The following is a 19,294-nucleotide window of genomic DNA, read 5'->3' on the forward strand; positions in this document are numbered from 1 at the left end:
AGAATCGATCACCGGTGATCAGCGCGAGATGCATGCCGGTTAGAAATGTGTCCGAGTGCGGTCCGCCTTGCTCTGATGTCATGCTGACGTATGTCAAAAATCTCTCGCGAGCGCAAGGCGCACCTGTCGGATTCTGCAGTCGAGCGCAGTTGCTCTCCACCGACTGCGCTGATCAGAAGCATGATGGGAAACGACTTGCTGACGACACAGCTTGATAATAGGCTTGTTTGAGATGCGCCTCGCCTCGCCTGAAATGTATGCGAGAGTAGGCGGCTGCAGTGAGAGGAGGAGTGAAAAAAGCGCAGGCAAGCCGGACAGTTCTCTCTTCTCGCAGTGGATCTGACACCTGCGAGATCAAAGACGGATATCGCGGGATTCACCGGATTCACGCTCGTGCACAGTGTTGCTAATAAACTGAGTGGAATTTAAGTTCTGTTGCTTTTATATGAAAATAAATATAATGAACAAGACACCAAAAGTAGCATAGCCTACTTATTTAATTCCATTCCAAATACATGTTTTTCAGTCTTTTTTCTTCTTTTTTTTTTTCTTTTCTTTTTTTTTAAATAAAAATTACATTGCATAACCCATCGCACTGAGGTAGTTTGGGAATATTACCACATAACGTACACATAAAACATGATATCAGAGTTTTAAAATCAAACATTTTAAATAAGAGCAATACATCACGGTTGTTTAAACCAATGAACATCAAGCTGTGTCGTCAGCAAGTCGTTTCCCATCATGCTTCTGATCAGCGCAGTCAGTGGAGAGCAACTGCGCTCGACTGCAGAATCCGACAGGTGTGCCTTGCGCTCGCGAGAGATTTTTGACATACGTCAGCATGACATCAGAGCAAGGCGGACCGCACTCGGACACATTTCTAACCGGCATGCATCTCGCGCTGATCACCGGTGATCGATTCTGCGCAGATTTTGCTCATCTCAAACAAGCCTGTTAATTGGTTTAAACAACCGTGATGTATTGCTCTTATTTAAAATGTTTGATTTTAAAACTCTGATATCATGTTTTATGTGTAGGCCTACGTTATGTGGTAATATTCCCAAACTACCTCAGTGCGATCTCTATGGGTTATGCAATGTAATTTTTATTTAAAAAAAAGAAAAGAAAAGAAAAAAAAAACACAAGAAAAAAGACTGATAAACATGTATTTGGAATGGAATTAAATAAGTATGCTACTTTGGGTGTCTTGTTCATTATATTTATTTTCATATAAAAGCAACAGAACTTAAATTCCATTCAGTTTATTAGCAACACTGTGCACGAGCGTGAATCCGGTGAATCCCGCGATATCCATCTTTGATCTCACAGGTGTCAGATCCACTGCGAGAAGAGAGAACTGTCCGGCTTGCCTGCGCTTTTTTCACTCCTCCTCTCACTGCAGCCGCCTACTCTCGCCTACATTTCAGGCGAGGCGAGGCGCATCTCAAACAAGCCTAACAATACATCACAGTTGTTTAAACCAATTAACATTAAGCTGTGTCGTCAGCAAGTCGTTTCCCATCATGCTTTTGATCAGCGCAGTCGGTGGAGAGCAACTGCGCTCGACTGCAGAATCCGACAGGTGCGCCTTGCGCTCGCCAGAGATTTTTGACATACGTCAGCATGACATCAGAGCAAGGCGGACCGCACTCGGACACATTTCTAACCGGCATGCATCTCGCGCTGATCACCGGTGATCGATTCTGCGCAGATTTTGCTCATCTCAAACAAGCCTAATAACACTAAAACAGCTCACGTTAGCTACAAGTTATCGCGAGAACAGATTTAGATCAGGCATACTACTGGCATACTAATGGGGTCCTACGCCCGGACCCAATACACCGAGTAACCGGATAAATCATCACACCGGAACTGCATGGCGCCCGCCATATTAACACACGTGGATATGTTTGGCATAGAAGCAAACGTTATCTGATACATAATTTTCTTTTTTGATCAGTACTTTTGTGTTCAGGCTTGTCATCTTTTGCAGCCCAAGCGCCCGTTAGAGGTGCACACATAATCGATATCACGCAAGTCTACGAAGACATGACAGTTCTCATGTCATTTATAGTATTAAATTAAATTACCATGGCTCTAAGAAGCGAAGACGTCAGAACGCAAAATGAGTCGCCGAACAAGCAGCAGATCGTACCGGTTGTGGCGCACGTTAGTGATCTGATCGACTTGGACCCGCACTCAGAGCTGTTCCTCGAAACTCCTCCGCCTGATGTTGTAAGTTCCATCAATGCTTGTTTTGAGCATTTCACCAGCACCTTTGAGAGGAGACTAGATGCTTCAGTCCACAGATCTTCTTCGGACAGGTAAAAAAAAAAGAAAGTAAGAATGGACATGGAAACTAGACTGCAGTGTTGCTTCTCATCCTCTTTTAATGTCTCCCTGCAGTCAATAATTTTGATACCTTAACTCATCTTTGATCATCAAAACGACATATTTAAACTTTTTTTCCCTGTGAAAATAATTTCTTCGTGCCTTAAAATTGCTTGAATGTAACTCTACACAGTCTACACCCTTGCTTCATTTAGTTTATGCGGAGCCATTATGAAAGACAGTTGATGGTATCCATAGTACCAATGAAGTCAATGACTACCGTCAACTGTCTGGTTACCAACATTCTTCAAAATATCTTTTGCTGCGTCTCAATTCAACTACTCATACTACGCCCTAAAATTATGTAGGCCTACTTCTTTTGTGAAGAAAAAGTACGTACTTTTGACTGTGTAGTAGCGTCTTTAACGTTGCTCTCTGTCACTTAGTTACACGCATCCTGTCGCCTAAACTGATCTGTCAATCATCTTGTCAAGCTTTAAGATGTTTTGTAAAGTGTTCCAAGCAGAAGCATTATATTTAAAGCCTTTTTTTCCTTGCTCTGTTCGAACCCGAGGAACTTTAAGATATAACAAATCATTAGAACGAAGATTGTAGCAAACATTTGTATTAGAAACACAGAGAGACAAGTAAGATGGTAGACCACAAATAGACTTTTAAATAAAACAATGCCAATTAAAACTACTTCGAGTATACAAAGATGTCAGTTCAGCTTTATCATATAAAGTGCAATGATGTGCTTGATAACTATAACCAGTAATGAAACGTAAAGTGCTACGATAAACGTATACATTTAAAAAAAAATAATGAACTGGCCCGGGGCATTCATATAAAGCAGATCTCCATAATCCAATAGTGGTAAAAAAGTTGCTGATACCAAATATTTCCTTGCACTAAAAGAAAATAAAGATCTGTTTCTGATATTCTGAGAAAAAGATGGTCATGCATATATAGCCAAATGGATCTTTAGAAAAGTTCACATTGTTGTTGTAGGTGAAATATAACACGGATAATCTTACATAAATACTTTAATCAGATTAAATGTTGATTATTAGTCACTCAAATCTAAATCGAAACACTTTTTACTCGTGTTTGCAGTTCTGAACTGAATCCTCCAAATCCTTTGCAAAATCCTAATTACAACATCATATATATGACATTGTATCATATGATGCTCATAAGTTTCTTCATATTGTGTTAGTAGCTGCTTTTCCCTGCTTGAGAATTTCTGTCCAATGAATGGATGACCTTAGCACAAGTGTGGTTTTGTTTACAAATTTTGGTTCACTTGCAAAAAGGGCAGTGTGAAAGGGAACCGCAGCAAAAACTTCTAGCCTAACTGATAAACTTCAAACATTATTAAAGACAAGTGGATTGTCAGTAATAAAATACGAACAAATGCACAAATTACAAGTAGAGATGAATACTAAATAACAAAGTTACAAAGTCTAACAGTAGTAGTCAGGTACAGAAACTAATGATTAGGCCTAAATGTAAAATAACACTATTTATTCACTGTAGAAATTAAATATAGGTTCATCTTGTTAAAGCTGTATTTTGTTGTTTTATTAACATTAATGACAGACAACTGCAAGAATATTAGGATTCACTTTAAGACCTAATGCACTGATATGCTGACATACTGAATTCTTTCTCAACTGTTCACTTATGACATAACCGAGAGAATGCTTGCCGAGACAGGTATTTTTATGATTTTGTGTGTGTGTCCGTTCAAGGGCAAGAAAACGCGAAAGAGGAATCAATTTGGTGTTTGAGCGCTATCTGAAACGTGCCTCTCTCTCTCTTCAAAAACTGCTTTATTGGCACGACTGTACATAATGCAATATTGCCAAAGCTTGGAATTCATAGAATAATTATAAAGACATCAAAATAATAAAATATTATAACTTAAATTTAAATGTACAAATTACATTAATTGTACAAATTAAGTGTAACAAATTAAAATGTGTGAACATTTGATACCACAGTGTTTTCACACACACACACACACACACACACACACACACACACACACACACACACACACACACACACACACACACACACACACACACACACACACACACACACACACATTACTGAGGGTCACTGTGGTGCACAGTAAGGAAACACACTGAGGTCAGACACATACAATATGTGTCTCTCAGTCTGTGGCACACACACACGTATCTGGCAGCCAGTGCTGCTGTCTGTACCTCTCCTAGTATGATCTTCTTTGTCTGTTCTACTTCAGTCATGGCTTTAACGTTCTTTATTAAGTTTGTGAATTTGTTTAAGTAGAGGTCTCTGATTGAACTGTATTTGTGACAGTGAAGGAGGAAGTTGCGTCTCTGTCTCGATCTCTCCTGTCCTACAGTGAACACACACCCTTTGCTCTCGGGGTAACCAGCTCTTTCTGTGTCTGCCGGTCTCGATGGCTAGGCTGTGTTCACTCAGCCTGTACTTGCTCAGGATCCGTCTCTGCTTTGTGTCTCTCACACTCTGGAGATATTCTTCCAATTCATAATTTGATTTCAGAGTTCGATAGAATTGTAATTTACTGTTTTAATTTCCTGATCCCAATGATCCAGATATGTATTTTTAGACTGGTTAATAATTTGGTTTATTTTGATGTTTGTGTGAGAAGCAGTGCTGGTCTGAGACTGGTTAGTGTTAGTAGAGTTAGTCAGGTTAGTAAGTCTCAGAACCAGCTGACTGAGGGGACTTTTTTTTGGGGTTCAGTTCTTGGGTTTGTAGTGCTTTAAAATGTAGCGATTCTGTGGGACTTGATTTTAAATGCATTCAGAATTTGAGGGATCTTTTTTGCATATGAACAATCAATGGGAATCGGCCTAATTCTGCCCTACAGCATTATTGGGTGTTTTCCTTTGTAACTTTGCAGAATTCTGTGTGTAGGGCTTCTGTTGGATGTCTGTCCCATCTAGTGTAGCTCAGATCACTGAGTGGGCCCCAAACCTCACTTCAATACAGCGCAATGGGCTGATTTACACTATCAAAGATTTTACACCAGATTGGAATTGGTAATTCAGTTTATTGGATTTTTTTTTCTTAATGTTGTATAGAGCTCTTTGAAAGCATTCACTGCCATACTGAAACTCCCCGATGCAGTGATGACCAGGCCGAGGTAAGTGTACTGCATCGTGCTCTTGGCCAGTGCTGCCTAGACTGAACTGGTATCTGTGTTCCTGACATCTGGGCTTTTTCTGAAAGACTATAATGTTGGTCTTTGTGAGGCAGTTCTCTAGCAGGTCCAGGTGCTGCTGTTGTCCCTGTGCAGTGGGTGACAGCAGCACCAGGTCATCTGCATACAGCAAGAGCTTGATGCTTCTGTCCTGTAGAGTGAGTCCAGGGCCTGTAGACTGTTCCAACTGCACGGCTAGTTCATTAATGTAGATGTTGAACAGCATTGGACTCAGGCTACAGCCCTGCTGCACTCCTCTTTTCTGGGTGAAGAATTCTGTATGTTTGTTGCCAATTAGTATTGCTCATTTGTTGTTCGAATACATTGATTTTATAATCAATAACTTTATTTCATAAACTTTACCCCCTACACCACTTTGTAAAAGTTTGTAATATAATCCGTTGTGCCAAATAGAATAAAATGCTTTTTTGAAATCGACAAAGCATGCAAATATTTTTCCATTTTTGGTCTGTTTTACGTGTTTATTGATTAGGGGTGTGTAGGGTGTAAATGTGGGTCAGTAGTTCTGTGATTTGGAATGAAGCCAATCTGACTCGAGCTCAGGACATTGTGTTCGTTAAGGAATCTTACAATTCCCCAGATTACTGCTCACACTAATGCCTCTGAAATTATTAGGGTCCAATTTGTTTCCACTTTTATGAATTGGGGTAATAAGTCCTTGGCTGCAGATGTCAGGAAAACAGCCTGAACTAAGTACAATGTTGAATATTTTGAGCACAGCCACCTGCAGCTCAGGTGTGCTGTGTTTCAGCATTTCAACTAGAATGCTGTCAGGACAACAAGATTTCTTACCTTTTTGGCTTTTGAGTTTTGTCAATTCTTCATGTGTAATTGGGAAGTCAAGTGGATTTTTATTATTTATAATTGTCTCTTAATAAGTTTCTAGATTTAGTTTTATCAGATTATAATTGTCATTGAGTTGTTTTGATGGGATTTCTTTATATAAGTTTTCAAAATGATTTGTCCAAATTTCTCCATCTTGTATTGGTAGGTCTTGTGGTTTTGTTGTGTTCAGATTATTCCACATATCTCAGAAGTGATTCTGATTTATTGAATGTTCTAATTCTTGTATACTTTGTCAGATGGTGTTGCTTTTTCACTCTAATTGTCTTTATATATTTTTTGTTTTGAAAAGTATTCAGTTCTTTTTGTTTCAGATTTGAAGTTAAGTTGTTTTTCTTAATGTTTTGCAGTCTGAGTCAAACCATTTTTCATATTTTGGAGTATTTTTTGTGTATTTTTTGCCTTTCTTTTTCAATGCACTTATGTGCTGCTTTTTTAAATATGTAATTGATTTAATTTTTAGCCGAATTAACACCATCGTTTCGAATTTCTTATTAATAAATGTATTTATTCGATTTTTTAGTTCTTCAGAACTGAGGGCTTGGACAAATTTGTCTGCGCTGTCTGGAGCCCATCTGTATCTCTGCTGGACCTGATACATTTGGCAGGTTTGCACTGCAGTCTGTTTTGTTCTGGAGTATGATGTGTTTTGATATAGATGTTAGTTTGGTTATGGTCAGAAAGCGGAGTTTGCTGTTTGACAGTGAATGCATTGAAGGGTGGGTCCATGTCAGTGATGGCATAGTCAACTACACTAGCTCCAAGACCTGAACAACATGTGAACCTCACTAAAGACTCAGAGTCCCCTCTGATCCTGCCGTTCAGTATGTATGTACAGGCCTGAGGCTCGGCAGAGCTGCACCAACTCTCTACCATTTTTATTCACTGTTTGGTCATGGTTGTTTCTCAGTGCAAGTTTTCTTGTGAGACTCGGAGGGTTTTGGCCAAAGACATATTAATTTCCCTTTGGATCTATGTCATCAGGTTCAGATCCAGTTCTTGCATTAAAGTCTCCACACAGCAGCACGTTTCCCTGGGCCTGGAAATGGCTGAATTCTATGTGGATGTTGTTGAGATATTGCTCGTCATGGTAAGGGGACTCCGCTGGGGGAATGTAGATGGCACAGAGATATGTGTCTGTAGTTGAAATGCCAATTTGGTTTAGTTTTAACCAGCAATGAAATTTTTCAACTGTAATAGTAGAAATGTGTTTGGCCAGATCAGAGATGTTTGGAACAGGGAGTACCACACCAGAATTCCTCCAGAGTCTCGTCCACGATGGACTGTACTTATTTTGACTGAGGGCACAATTACTTCATAGTAGCCTGAGGGACAGTAGGTAAGTGCATCATTTCAACATCAGGTTTCAGTGAGGATTATAATATCAACATCTTCAATATGTATTAGAAATTCTGGGTCTGTGCTTTTAGAACCAAATGTTAAAGAATTAAGACCCTGAAGACCCCTGATTTCTTCTTGCTAATGGGGACTTTATGGCCAGCAGGTGGATGTGGAGTTGGTGACTGCAGGTTTACAGGTGTGTAGTGAGCCATAGGTGGGTATGAGGCTTGTCTTTCTCCTCCTCTACTCTGGCCTTCAGCAAGGGGAAAATCTCCTCGAATGAGTCCAGGCTTGCCTTATTGCCTTACAGAAGGAAAGTGCCTTTAGTATAGTTATGTTATAGTATAGTTAGTATAAGTTATGGTGAGAATTGGGTTGTCTGTGTCCAGCATTTTATCTTTGCATATAGTTAGTCTTCCAACTCGACCATTTCCTCCTTTAAAAATGTGCTTGTATTCCTCACAGATGGCTGATTTCCATGCAGTTATCAAAATGGCGTAGAAGATAAGGTTGTTCTTGATTCTTCTCCCATTGAGTTGAATGTAGTCAGCGTACAAGAATCAGGGTTGCCTCTGAGAGTTTTCTCTGTTTTATTTCGGGCCTGTACACTTCTGCACTACTCTGGGTAAAGCACCTCCCTGCACTCTGTCTGTGCCAGGGTTGCCATGCCACCAATATTCGATCTGTAATTATTATTGGAAAATAAAAATTCTATTAGAATTTTATTGCATTGCTTTGCTGGCTGTTAAAGGGATAGTTCACTTTGAAATTAAATTTTGGTATGTTTTAGCTTACCTCAAGGGCATCCAAGATGTAGGTGTTGTAAGGCCCGTTATATATTGGTCCAATCTGCCGGTCCGCCAATACACGGGGAAGGTTATCACGTGCTCTGTCCTCACTCATGCAAAGAATTGGTTGGTTAAATTTGTAATACATTAATCATATGTATTTACTCGTTTAATTCATCTGACTCCATAAATGAAAGGTTTTAATAATATCTGTGCCTCACTAAAAGTGAGCGAATGTTTGACTATTCCTTTTAACCTGTTAAGCCTCACCAGTGCGTCGGCGCACTGAAGCGTTTTTTTTTATATATAGCTCAAAGTTACTATCAGATTTAATGTTATACTTCGACAAACTATACATCATTAAAAAGATATAAGACTCAAGTTTCAGTATTTGACCACTATTGTATTCTGAGAAACTTATAGCGACAGTTATTTCTTAATTTGTGTCAGGAGTTATGAAATGAAAAAATGAGTCGATACCTTTGATATGAATTATGCGCGTCAGCTGCTTTCATTCATAAAAAACTCCCGTGCTGTCGTCATGACAGCGATACACAAAACAACGTCCCTCAGGGCTTTAGCTCAAAAATGTGCAGATTTGGAGAAATATTGATATATTCTCATAGATTCACATCATATTTCTATAGACAGGAATAATATTTATTGAATTTATACCCAAATGCGTCGATGTAATCATTATGAGCGCTTGCATACTCTGATACTGTGTTTTCAATCCATACCAACAGCCTGAGGGCGCTATATGCACAATAATTGTCCATATATGGAACATGAAGAAGAGCCATGATCATGTGACATTCCAGGACGTCACTGATACACACAAAGCTACAGAGATCGCTGTAACATGCAGATAAAAGATGTTTTGAAGATAATAAACATGATTGCAATGATATTTGAGTTACCTGTGTTTTTCAAGACATGCCAGGTATTTTCATAATAATAGATTATATTTATAATGTAATGCTAATCTATATTATAGACTATCATTGTGCAGAACAGTATAGGCTACAATAGTATATTTTCTGTCTGATTTTTTTATCTGAAGCCAAATTAGATCACAGAAGATTATTTAAAATACTCCACTTGCGTTATAAAAGTTTGGAGCACAAACATGGTTTTAATCTCATAAATGGTCGTGTATTGATGGTGTGCTAAGCTAACATGCTAGCTAGCCCTAGGTGCACCTGCAACCTAGAAGTTATACTTTTATGTTTTTTTGAATGCTTACTGAAAGTTTCTTTATTCAAGAATGTTCTTTATTCTTTATTTAAAATGTGAGGTGAACTTTGAGAAAAGAAATTAGGGACTGAAACCCTGTGAATAGCCAGTCGTTAGTAACTATAATGCAGACAAAAGAAATGCATATTTCGAGCCATAACCAGGCTGGAGAGGTGTGAATGTGTGCAGGGGGAGACTGAGACTGAATGGGGCTCGTTTGCACCACAAAACAATAGAGACAATATAGTTTCAGGGGTCAGACATATAAATGGCTTGAAAGTTATTTAAGTAATAGAAGCCAATATGTTCAATTTAAAAATCATGTCTCGGACTATAAAACTGTTGTATGCGGAATTCCCCAGGGTTCTGTAATTGGCCCTAAACTTTTTATATTATTTATTAATGATATATTTGAGGCTTCCAAATACATACATTTTTTGTTGTTTGCTGATGACACAATTGTGTTCAAGACGGGGACAGATTTAAATGAATTAATGGTCATTATTGAAAGGGAAATGACAGAGTTAAAGAAATGGTTTGATTGTAATAAATTGTTTCTAAATTGGGATAAGACAAATTATATGGTTTTTGGAAATAAGGGAAAACAGGGATGCACAAAATTAGTTATTGAGGATGTAAATATTGAATGTGTTTCAGAAATCAAATTTTTGGGAGTTATCCTAGACAGAAAACTTAGCTGGAAGTCTCATATTGAGTATATCAAAGGTAAAGTTAGCAAAAATATTGGTATTCTCTATAACGTTAAACACACATTGGATGAAGCTTCATTACAGCTTCTATATTTAACCTTAATTGTTCCATATTTAACATATTGTATCGAAGTGTGGGGTAATGCATGCACCAGTTATATAGATAGGCTGTTCTTACTGCAGAAGAAAGCGATAAGAATTGTGACTTACAAAGGTTTACGTGATCACACAAACAATCTGTTTATAAAATTGCAGACCTTGAAATTGAAAGATTTGGTCAAATTTAAAATACTACAAACGATGTGGAGAGTGAAAAATAATTTGGTGCCAATACATATTCAAAACAAATTCATGCTAATCACAGATAGTAACAATAGAAGAAAAGGTAATTTTTGTGTACCATATTCACGTACCTCACAAAAACAAAAAGGGTTTCTTGTAACTGGGATCAAATTATGGAACTCTTTGGACATTGTGCAAAAATCATGTAAGACGATTGTTCAATTCAATAAATTGTATAAAAAAAATGTACTTAGAAAATATGAAGGCAGTGAAGCCTAAGAACCAAGGTTTGACAAATTTGAATTTAATTATTTAGATGTGAATTAATATTGTACCTCAACAGAAAAAAAAAAAAAAAAAAAACGGCGAGCCATTTGTTTCAAATTAGTTTAGATTATTGAAAAAAGGGGCATGAAATTATAAGACTAGGTCTTCCTCATGCTCCTATTCAGCATTGAATGTTATTATTTTGTTGAGGTGATGTTATTATTGTGTCTGTAGTAACATTATGACTGAATAAAGAACTTGAACTTGAACTTGAACTTGAATATACTGGATAGATGGTTAGAAGATGACAATAAACATCAGAAGCATCTTAGCGTCAAATCAAAATAAAGTCAACTGACATGGTCTTGAAAAACATTTAACTAAATACAGAGTTTTGGACTTATTATCTTCAGATTTTAAACATAAAATGTTTAGACATGTGGCTTTAGCTGTAGTGCATTTCTAGATTGCTCCAGTGCCAACTTCAATTTTATTTTCATGAGGATGTTTCATAAAAATTAATTTCTAATAACTTTACAAAACTTTGAAGCTATTTATAACAATTTTTGTCATTATGACAATAATTAATTCTACATTTACAATAAACTGCCAGGTGTCAGCTTTCAAATGAGACCATACTTGTGCTTTTAGTACAAAGGGTTCATGAACTGTATCTGTTTCAGTTTGGGTATGTCATTTCTGGGGATTTTTCAAAAGTGGGGTTGCAGCTTAACAGGTTAACCATTAAATGAACAATGTCAAAATCAGTTAGAATAATCACATGTAACAATTTAATATTTCAGATATCAGAGATCAATTCCACAATCAATTCAAATATCTAGAACATGGTTATACATTGGTTACACCAAATAATCTTACCCAGCTTGTACCAGAGAGAGCGAGAGCGAGACCACCTATTCCATTCGTGTCCAGCCAAGAAGCCCCCAGATAGAGCATGCACACCTTCCTTTATCCTGTTTGCCCAGGTGATATGGGGGATGGGGAAAACCAACCTCAAATGGCTTAACCAGTTTTCTCTAAACTTCTATAGACCTTATTACCTTTTATTTGATCTATCTGGATATGAGATATCTGTACCACTCACTGAGACATTTCAAATGACACCAAAAACATAACAGTCAATGATAAACATTCACATTAAACCATATTCTTGTGTGAGTTCATAGTAGTTTGCGGAAGTGAGGTCGTATGGGGGAGGTCAAATGGTAATTAGCCCTTTGTCTCAGACCAGGGCCTCAACCAGTATTTTCAGTCTTACAGATTCCCTCCTTGATCCCGTGGGTCACATTCTGATGAACACTTACGGGGTCACAGTAAGACGTTTGTTATAATCCTTGAAGATGTAGCACAAAAATTGTCTTTGCAATGTTGGCCTCTGTAGAAGCTCAGTGGGCTGTGTTCACCTGCAGAACACCCGTTCTCACCAGGTGTATAGCTTGAGTCCAGCAGGTGGATGGATGCGTTCAGGTTCTCTTCCTGTAATCCTGTGATGTGAGCAAAGTTCATAGTCAATCTGGACCTCTTGTGACTTGATCAGTTGACGTGTCATTCCTTCATGGAGAAACTTCCGCTTCCCTGGCACCTTCTCCACGATGATGATCTTACCCTCCTTGACCCACCCTGTCACCTCCAGCCGGTACCGGTGGTCTGGGCAGACCTCAGTGGATGAAGGGGTTCTCCTTTGACACCTGAAAAGCATCTTAAATGTCCGCTTCACGATTGAGCACATATATGAACTTAGTCGTAAGGAAATGCATAGGAACGCATAATGCAATAAAGCAAAATCATGTCATGTTCAATGTAAAATACCATGTTCATGTCAGCAAATGTGAGTGGTACATTTGGTCTCATTAATTACCTGATTTTTAATTACCACGCCAATAGTACTCCTATAGAGGGTCAAGGAAGGACAAAGGAAGATCCTACAAGCTCTTACCCTGTTCTTAGAAACATTTAAATAAATGAAATTCTAACAAAACAACCAGTGCTAGGTTAAAACAACATTTCATGAAGAGTGTCCGCAAAATTTTGGTGTAACCAACCATAGAGATTCAATTGAATTGATGTCCAAAAACATTGTTGCGAGTAAAATGGACAATATACAAATAAGCAGAAATCAAAATAAGTTTCAGAAATTAAAATCAAAATAAGTTTCAGAAATGTTTTTCTGAATTACTCAAAGGAAAAAATGCAGATATCAAAATAAGTTTCAGAAATGTTTTTCTGAATTACTCAAAGGAAAAAATGCAGAAATCAAAATAGGTTTCAGAAATGCAGAAAGAGGTCGGTGTAAACCAATCAATGGTATTGTGTGTTTGTGTGAGTATTTTTTAGAATGTCAGAGTGTTTTTGTCTGAGATTGTTTTTGTGTGTGTGTGTTGGTGTGTGTGTCTGTGAGAGAGTGTGTTTGAGAGTGTGTGTATTGATCTGGCTAAGTCACAGTCGATGACAGAGTTGAATTGTAGATTTTTGTACTTGATTGAATTGGTCTCACTTCAGATTTATCCATTTTAATTATGTTTCTGTTATTAGTGGTAAGTTGAGAAATCAGGGGCCCTCTGATCTCCCAACTCCCACCAACAATCATAGAGTTTGAAATTTAATGGCAGGTCTGCCTTAGAATTTGTCTTGATTTGTGACTGTAGCCATTCAGTTGTTCATGTGTGTTACATTAGTTGGCAGTTTGTTGTGAATAGCGTATGCTATTCTCTGTGTCTCTGTTAGACCATGATCATGAGATCAGCTCCACCCTGTGTGTGTGAAGCTATCTGGATATGTTAGTGTGAAGATGGCACATCTTCATCTGATGTGCAGTGTTCAGCCTAGATAGACTCTATCTACCCCAGGTGATGATGCTGTGAGGGTATAGTGATGGAGGGGTGTGTTCAGTGTTCATGTCTAGGAGATGGGTGGGATCTAATCTATAACAATTGTGTTGCAAATTTAGTTCCAGTTCTAAACTGGGAGGCCATATTTATTCAGTGATGTACTATTGTGAGTGTGAATGGCCTCTTGAAGTGTCTTTTCACCCATCTCCCGAGGTTATGTTCTAACAATTCCACTGTCCTGGCCTTGATCCAGGTGGGGTCCGGCCCATCCTGGCGTCCGTCCTTCGAGGAATTTGCAGAAGTAAACCTGAGACATAAAACAGAGGAGAGCGAACCACAGACAGATAATTCCAATATTTCAAAAACATTAAATTCAGACGTGTGGAATTCTTTTACTTGTTCCATTACCATTATCATGTAAGTTGCTATTTTAATTCCAGATGTCACATGAAACCGAGTTTCATTGACCAAGTCTGAATTGTTGCTGTTGTTTCAGTGTGTTGTGACACCTGAAGCTGCTCTTTCAGTTCAGCCTTCAGTCCGCTGCATGTGCAATGCTCATTGCTTCCTCTCATTACAGCCAGATCTGTGGGTTGTCTGGTTAGCATTTGCTGTTTATGGTGTCGTTCACACATTTTAGTTAGTGCAAATATTTTTTGACCTGCAAAAAACTGTGGTACTTCTATCTGCTGTTTAGCATTTTACACCCTCCTTGTAAATTTACTTCTCTGATTAGATTACATTTAGTTGTTGCACAATTTGGTTTGCTATTACCTGTGCCACAATTCTAGCCATGTTTTCTAACGGTGAAAAATAAAGGCATACCCTTCCCCTTTTTTTTTGGCACTGGGTAGCACACAAATGAAAATCTGTTTTAGAAATTCAGTTTTAATGACGAAAGTCACACTTCTCCAATTATTGTCCTGCTCCGCGAGTGTAATATAATGTTTATTATAATTCAAGTTATAATATAATTATATTCTCTAACAATACAAGTCAATTATATTGTTTTCGGTCTCTTAAGAGTCTCCGGAACAACTTAACGCACGGTCAAATCTCTGCTTGTTCTCATGTCAATACATTTGAATATGAAAAGGCTTTTGGCTCAGGACTGATAAGATGTACGTTGGCTGTTTCTCTTTTCTCTTTGCTAGGTTTCAAATACCTTTTCTTCTCATTTAGTCTTTTTAAATGGCCATTTTAACGTTTGATTCTTCTATTTACTCTTACTTTATATTTTTCCGTTTATAGATAAGAAAACTATATCGCTTTGCAGTCCTTCTCCTAAGGATGCATGACACAAGTGGTCAGTCCCGAAGATCAGAAGCTGAGGCAGTTAGCTAAATAGCTAAGATTTTGCCGTAATTCCCACGTGCAACAATCAAAAATATATTCAATAGCCCCCTTGGATGCCCTTCAGGAACTTAATTCAATCGTTTTCCAAAACTATTAAATTAGAACAGAAGTCATCGGAAGCGTCCAAGCTAGGTTGATCAACCAGCATCTCGCTGATCCTAGTCGGACTAACCCATCCTCTCATCCAAGTCGCCTGCACACTTCCTGATATCAGTTATTAGCCATCGCTAATCTCTGACCCAACCTTGTGGCAATATACGGATCCATTAATCTACTTGGGGGAAAAACAAGTCTCAGAGTAATTCAGAATAAATTCAAACGCAAGAATTTATGATTTTTGTTCAATGTTCAAGAGTTGCTACGTTCCCTGAAGCGTCTCTGGAACATGAATATGAAAAGGTTTTTGTTTCAGGATTAATGAGATGCGTTCGCTGTTTCTGATTTTCAAATTCATTGTGAATCACATTATAGCCACCAAATTCAGCACAGACACACATGCACAGGACACATGGCCTAGAATACAACATCTACAACCTTTACCTAAGAGTTACAAATACACCCACAGCAAAGCAATAGAATACAACATCTATGTCACCTTTGCTTAAGTGTTTCAAATACACTTACAGTAAAGCAATCCTGTATTTAAAGAATAAACTTTAAATTAGCCTATGTGCATCTTGTAGCACAAACAACCAAATTGTGTTCTATGTGCACGATGTGTAGTGCACGATGTGTTAAGCACAATTTCAATTTTGAAAATGCAGACAGGTTCAATTAATTTAGATGTTAAACTATTAAGCTATTTGCTATTGGGCTGCTACCAAACTACCAAATGACGCTAATAGCTGAGGGCCTTGAGTGACCAAAGTTGTCAGGTCAGTAAGAGTTTTAGATGCATTTGAGCTTTGGTTACTTGCAGAGTGCTGGTTCGTGTCATTAGATTGTGATTGTCTGCGTTTTATGAAATAGGGTGGAGGTCTGCCTCTGCCCAGTGACCAACACTTTTCCTCTGTATGGCCTGTTTTGTGACAGGAATTACAGAATCTGTTCAGTTTGCCACAGTGTGGCTTTCTGAATTCTCCTGCAGATGGAGGATCTTCATGACATTCTAACACAGCTACCTCACCATGCATTTGTTTCTGTGACTCAATTCTTGTTGCCCAGCTAACAATACCTTCGAATGTATTTTTTGCTGGAGAAGCACCATACATGAGTGATTGCTGTACACGCGGCCCTGCATTTGTAAGCAGGAATTCAAGGAGAATTACATTGTTGTGGTTAACACCTTCAATTCCAGAATACTCCTCAAAAAGTTCAAACATATTTTCTGCATATGTCTCAAACGATTCTTCAGTACTCTGTTTCCGATTGAAAATCAATTCCCATCCAACAGGACTACAACCTCGCAGCTCGCGAAGGCATTGTTTTAATCTATTCAAGATTTCGCTCTCAGGCTCATTTTGATGCATTGACTGCATAATGGTGCCCGTCATCAAAACCTGTGGTATCTTATAGGTCAGAACATCTGGAATTGAGCTGATAACAATTTGCCAAATATCTTTTGGTTCGAGCTGAAATGCATGTTTTAGACTAACAATGCGTCTCCACCATGGTTCGAATGGCCCTTTCAAAGGAAATGGTCCGATCTCTGCTTTAAACAAGCTACATTCAGTTACTGTTAGAGGACGCCGAATGGTTGACTCTGTGCCGTTTGGGTGCCGTATCACCTTAAGGGCTGAAACAGGCACTCTTTTCATAACTTTATCACATGCTTCATCTGTCTGAAAAGATACGAGATTATTAGAGCAGGCTGCCTCATCTAAGAAGTGTACATTTTTAGCCCAATCGCTGTTAAAGGGATAGTTCAGGATTTTAGACATGAATCTCTATAGCTTCCCCATAAGCAGTGTGGTGCATTGACCATGGCTTACCCCCGACAGCGTCCTGTGAGCCGAGCTCCGGTCCAGTTTTGGTCAAGATGAAATTAGTCCGGCAAGTTTGCTGGGGTCACGGCAATAAAGCTTTTTTCTTCTCAAATCAATGTGTGTTCAAAAGAGTGATATATTTGCGTCACTAAAACGTTGTCTATGGAGAGGTCAGACCTCGTAATGGCTTGGCACTATTTTCTCCCCTGTCATATCACTGCGCGCTGCCGCTACCTACAGCCAGCTGCGAGCTGCGCAGGCGCACACCACTTTTTCAGTTGTTCGGCAGTGTTTACAGCAGTGTTTACGTGCTCAGAACAGCTACACGAACGAGCTAACATAGCTACTCACCAAGAGCGATCAGTTTGTACAAGCTCCAGCTTCAACTTGTTCAACTTCTCTGTCCATCCTCTCTCTTTCTGTCCTTTCTAACTCCATCTGGCGTAACTCGTCATCTGTGTATTCAGGTTCGTAAAGATATCCTTTTGGCTGTGTGTCGAAGTCAATGTTGTCATCGTCGCTGCTGTAGTCAGACATGTTGTCGTTCTCTTTACGAGCTGTAAACAAAGTGACACGTGCGCGGCTCCCAGCTGGCTGTAGGTAGCGGCAGCGCGCAGTGATATGACGGGGAAGAAAATAGTGCCAAGCCATTACGAGGTCTGACCTCTCCATAGACAGCGGTTTTGTGCTGCAAATATATCACTCTTTTGAACACATATTGATTTGAGAAGAAAAAAGCTTTATTGCCGTGACCCCAGCAAACTTGCCGGACTAATTTCATCTTGACCAAAACTGGACCGGAGCTCGGCTCACAGGACGCTGTCGGGGGTAAGTCATGGTCAATGCACCACACTGCTTATGGGGAAGCTATAGAGATTCATGTCTAAAATCCTGAACTATCCCTTTAAGCTTTTTGGGAGACTTGCTTTTAGCATTTAGCTTAGCCTTGAGATCTGCAATGGTCTCTTTGTGATTTTTACACTTTTCCGTCAGGGCTAACTGCTCAGCTAGTAATTTATCTAGCTGTGTTTGAAGATCTTGAATCTTTTCCTCAGACTTTTGTGCCTCTGCATTTTTAGAATGCACTTCACATTTAGCCTCCATAAGCGAAGATAGAAATTTTGTTAACTCATTTAGCCGTTTATAACTTATGAAGTTTAAAGCCTCAATTATTTCACCATGTTTTGATTTCTTCTGCTTGCTACCCACTGTTTTCCACCAAGTGAAAATTTCATTGTTAATAGCATCCATGTTAAGACCTTTTCTACTGAGTTTGTACAGTGTAGGCTCAACCTTTTCAGCCCATAATGTAAACAGGACATGATCAGTACACATGATTTCACAATAATGGGACTACTTAGATTATTCTGTTACTTCTAATCTCTGTTTTTGGATCTACCAGTCAGCCAGCGACACAAAAGGGTTAAGCATTTCGGACACAGCATGGCTTTAGCATTTAGCATTAGCCTCAGCCTTAAGCGTTTTGAAAACAGCATGGACAATAGCATTTAGCATTAGCCTTGATATTTGAGTTTTACCCTGTAAATCATATCATCCTGTTTTCTCAATTTTCTTTTCATAAACAATGCACCGATCTGCCTTTTTATTTATAAAATCACGTGTTTTCCGATCGTTTACAAACTTAGATTTTTCTTTCTCTGTTTTCTGTTAGTTTGCTCATTCTTTTCACGTGTTGCTGGTTAGTTTTAAGCCCATACAACAATGGCCGGAAAACATGCGGCTGATTTTTATAACCTTTAGGCTTTACTTTTTCAGCTCTTCATCGAGTTACTAATTATTTGGAAGATGTTTTTCTCACTTTAGGTTTCGTTTCTTGTTGCTTAGGCAAAACAAGGCGATCTTTAAATCTAGTACACAAGGTTTTTCATTCTTCATCTGGCTGCCATATCACGCTTCTAAACAAAGCTGGGCTTTAATTCCTGCCCGTAATCAATGCAAACATTTCTTCAACACTTCTATAAAGGGCAGAAAAAGTTTACTTACCATAGCAGCGGAAGAAAGGGATGATTTTCAAACCTCTTGTTGATTTTAAGATCCCAATACTTGCTGGAAAGGACGTTTCTCGTGAATCTGTTTTGATCTGTTTTGAGATCACGTCGAG

The 19,294-nt window shown here is 38.6% G+C and overlaps 1 protein-coding gene across 1 annotated transcript in view; it reads left to right on the top strand.

Moving 5' to 3' along the window:
• The first annotated feature begins 1,217 nt into the window (after positions 1–1,217).
• pho (phoenix) overlaps positions 1,218–19,294 on the top strand; it is an 82,480-nt gene continuing 64,403 nt past the window's right edge. The window contains exon 1 of the mRNA XM_079870545.1: positions 1,218–2,327. Within this exon, the coding sequence (XP_079726671.1) occupies positions 2,095–2,327 (233 nt within the window). The 5' untranslated portion in view covers positions 1,218–2,094. The remainder of the gene's footprint in view (positions 2,328–19,294) is intronic.

The sequence above is a fragment of the Squalius cephalus genome (genome assembly GCF_949319135.1).
Source record: "Squalius cephalus genome assembly, chromosome: 5".
In the NCBI taxonomy this organism is placed as follows: Eukaryota; Metazoa; Chordata; class Actinopteri; order Cypriniformes; family Leuciscidae; genus Squalius; species Squalius cephalus.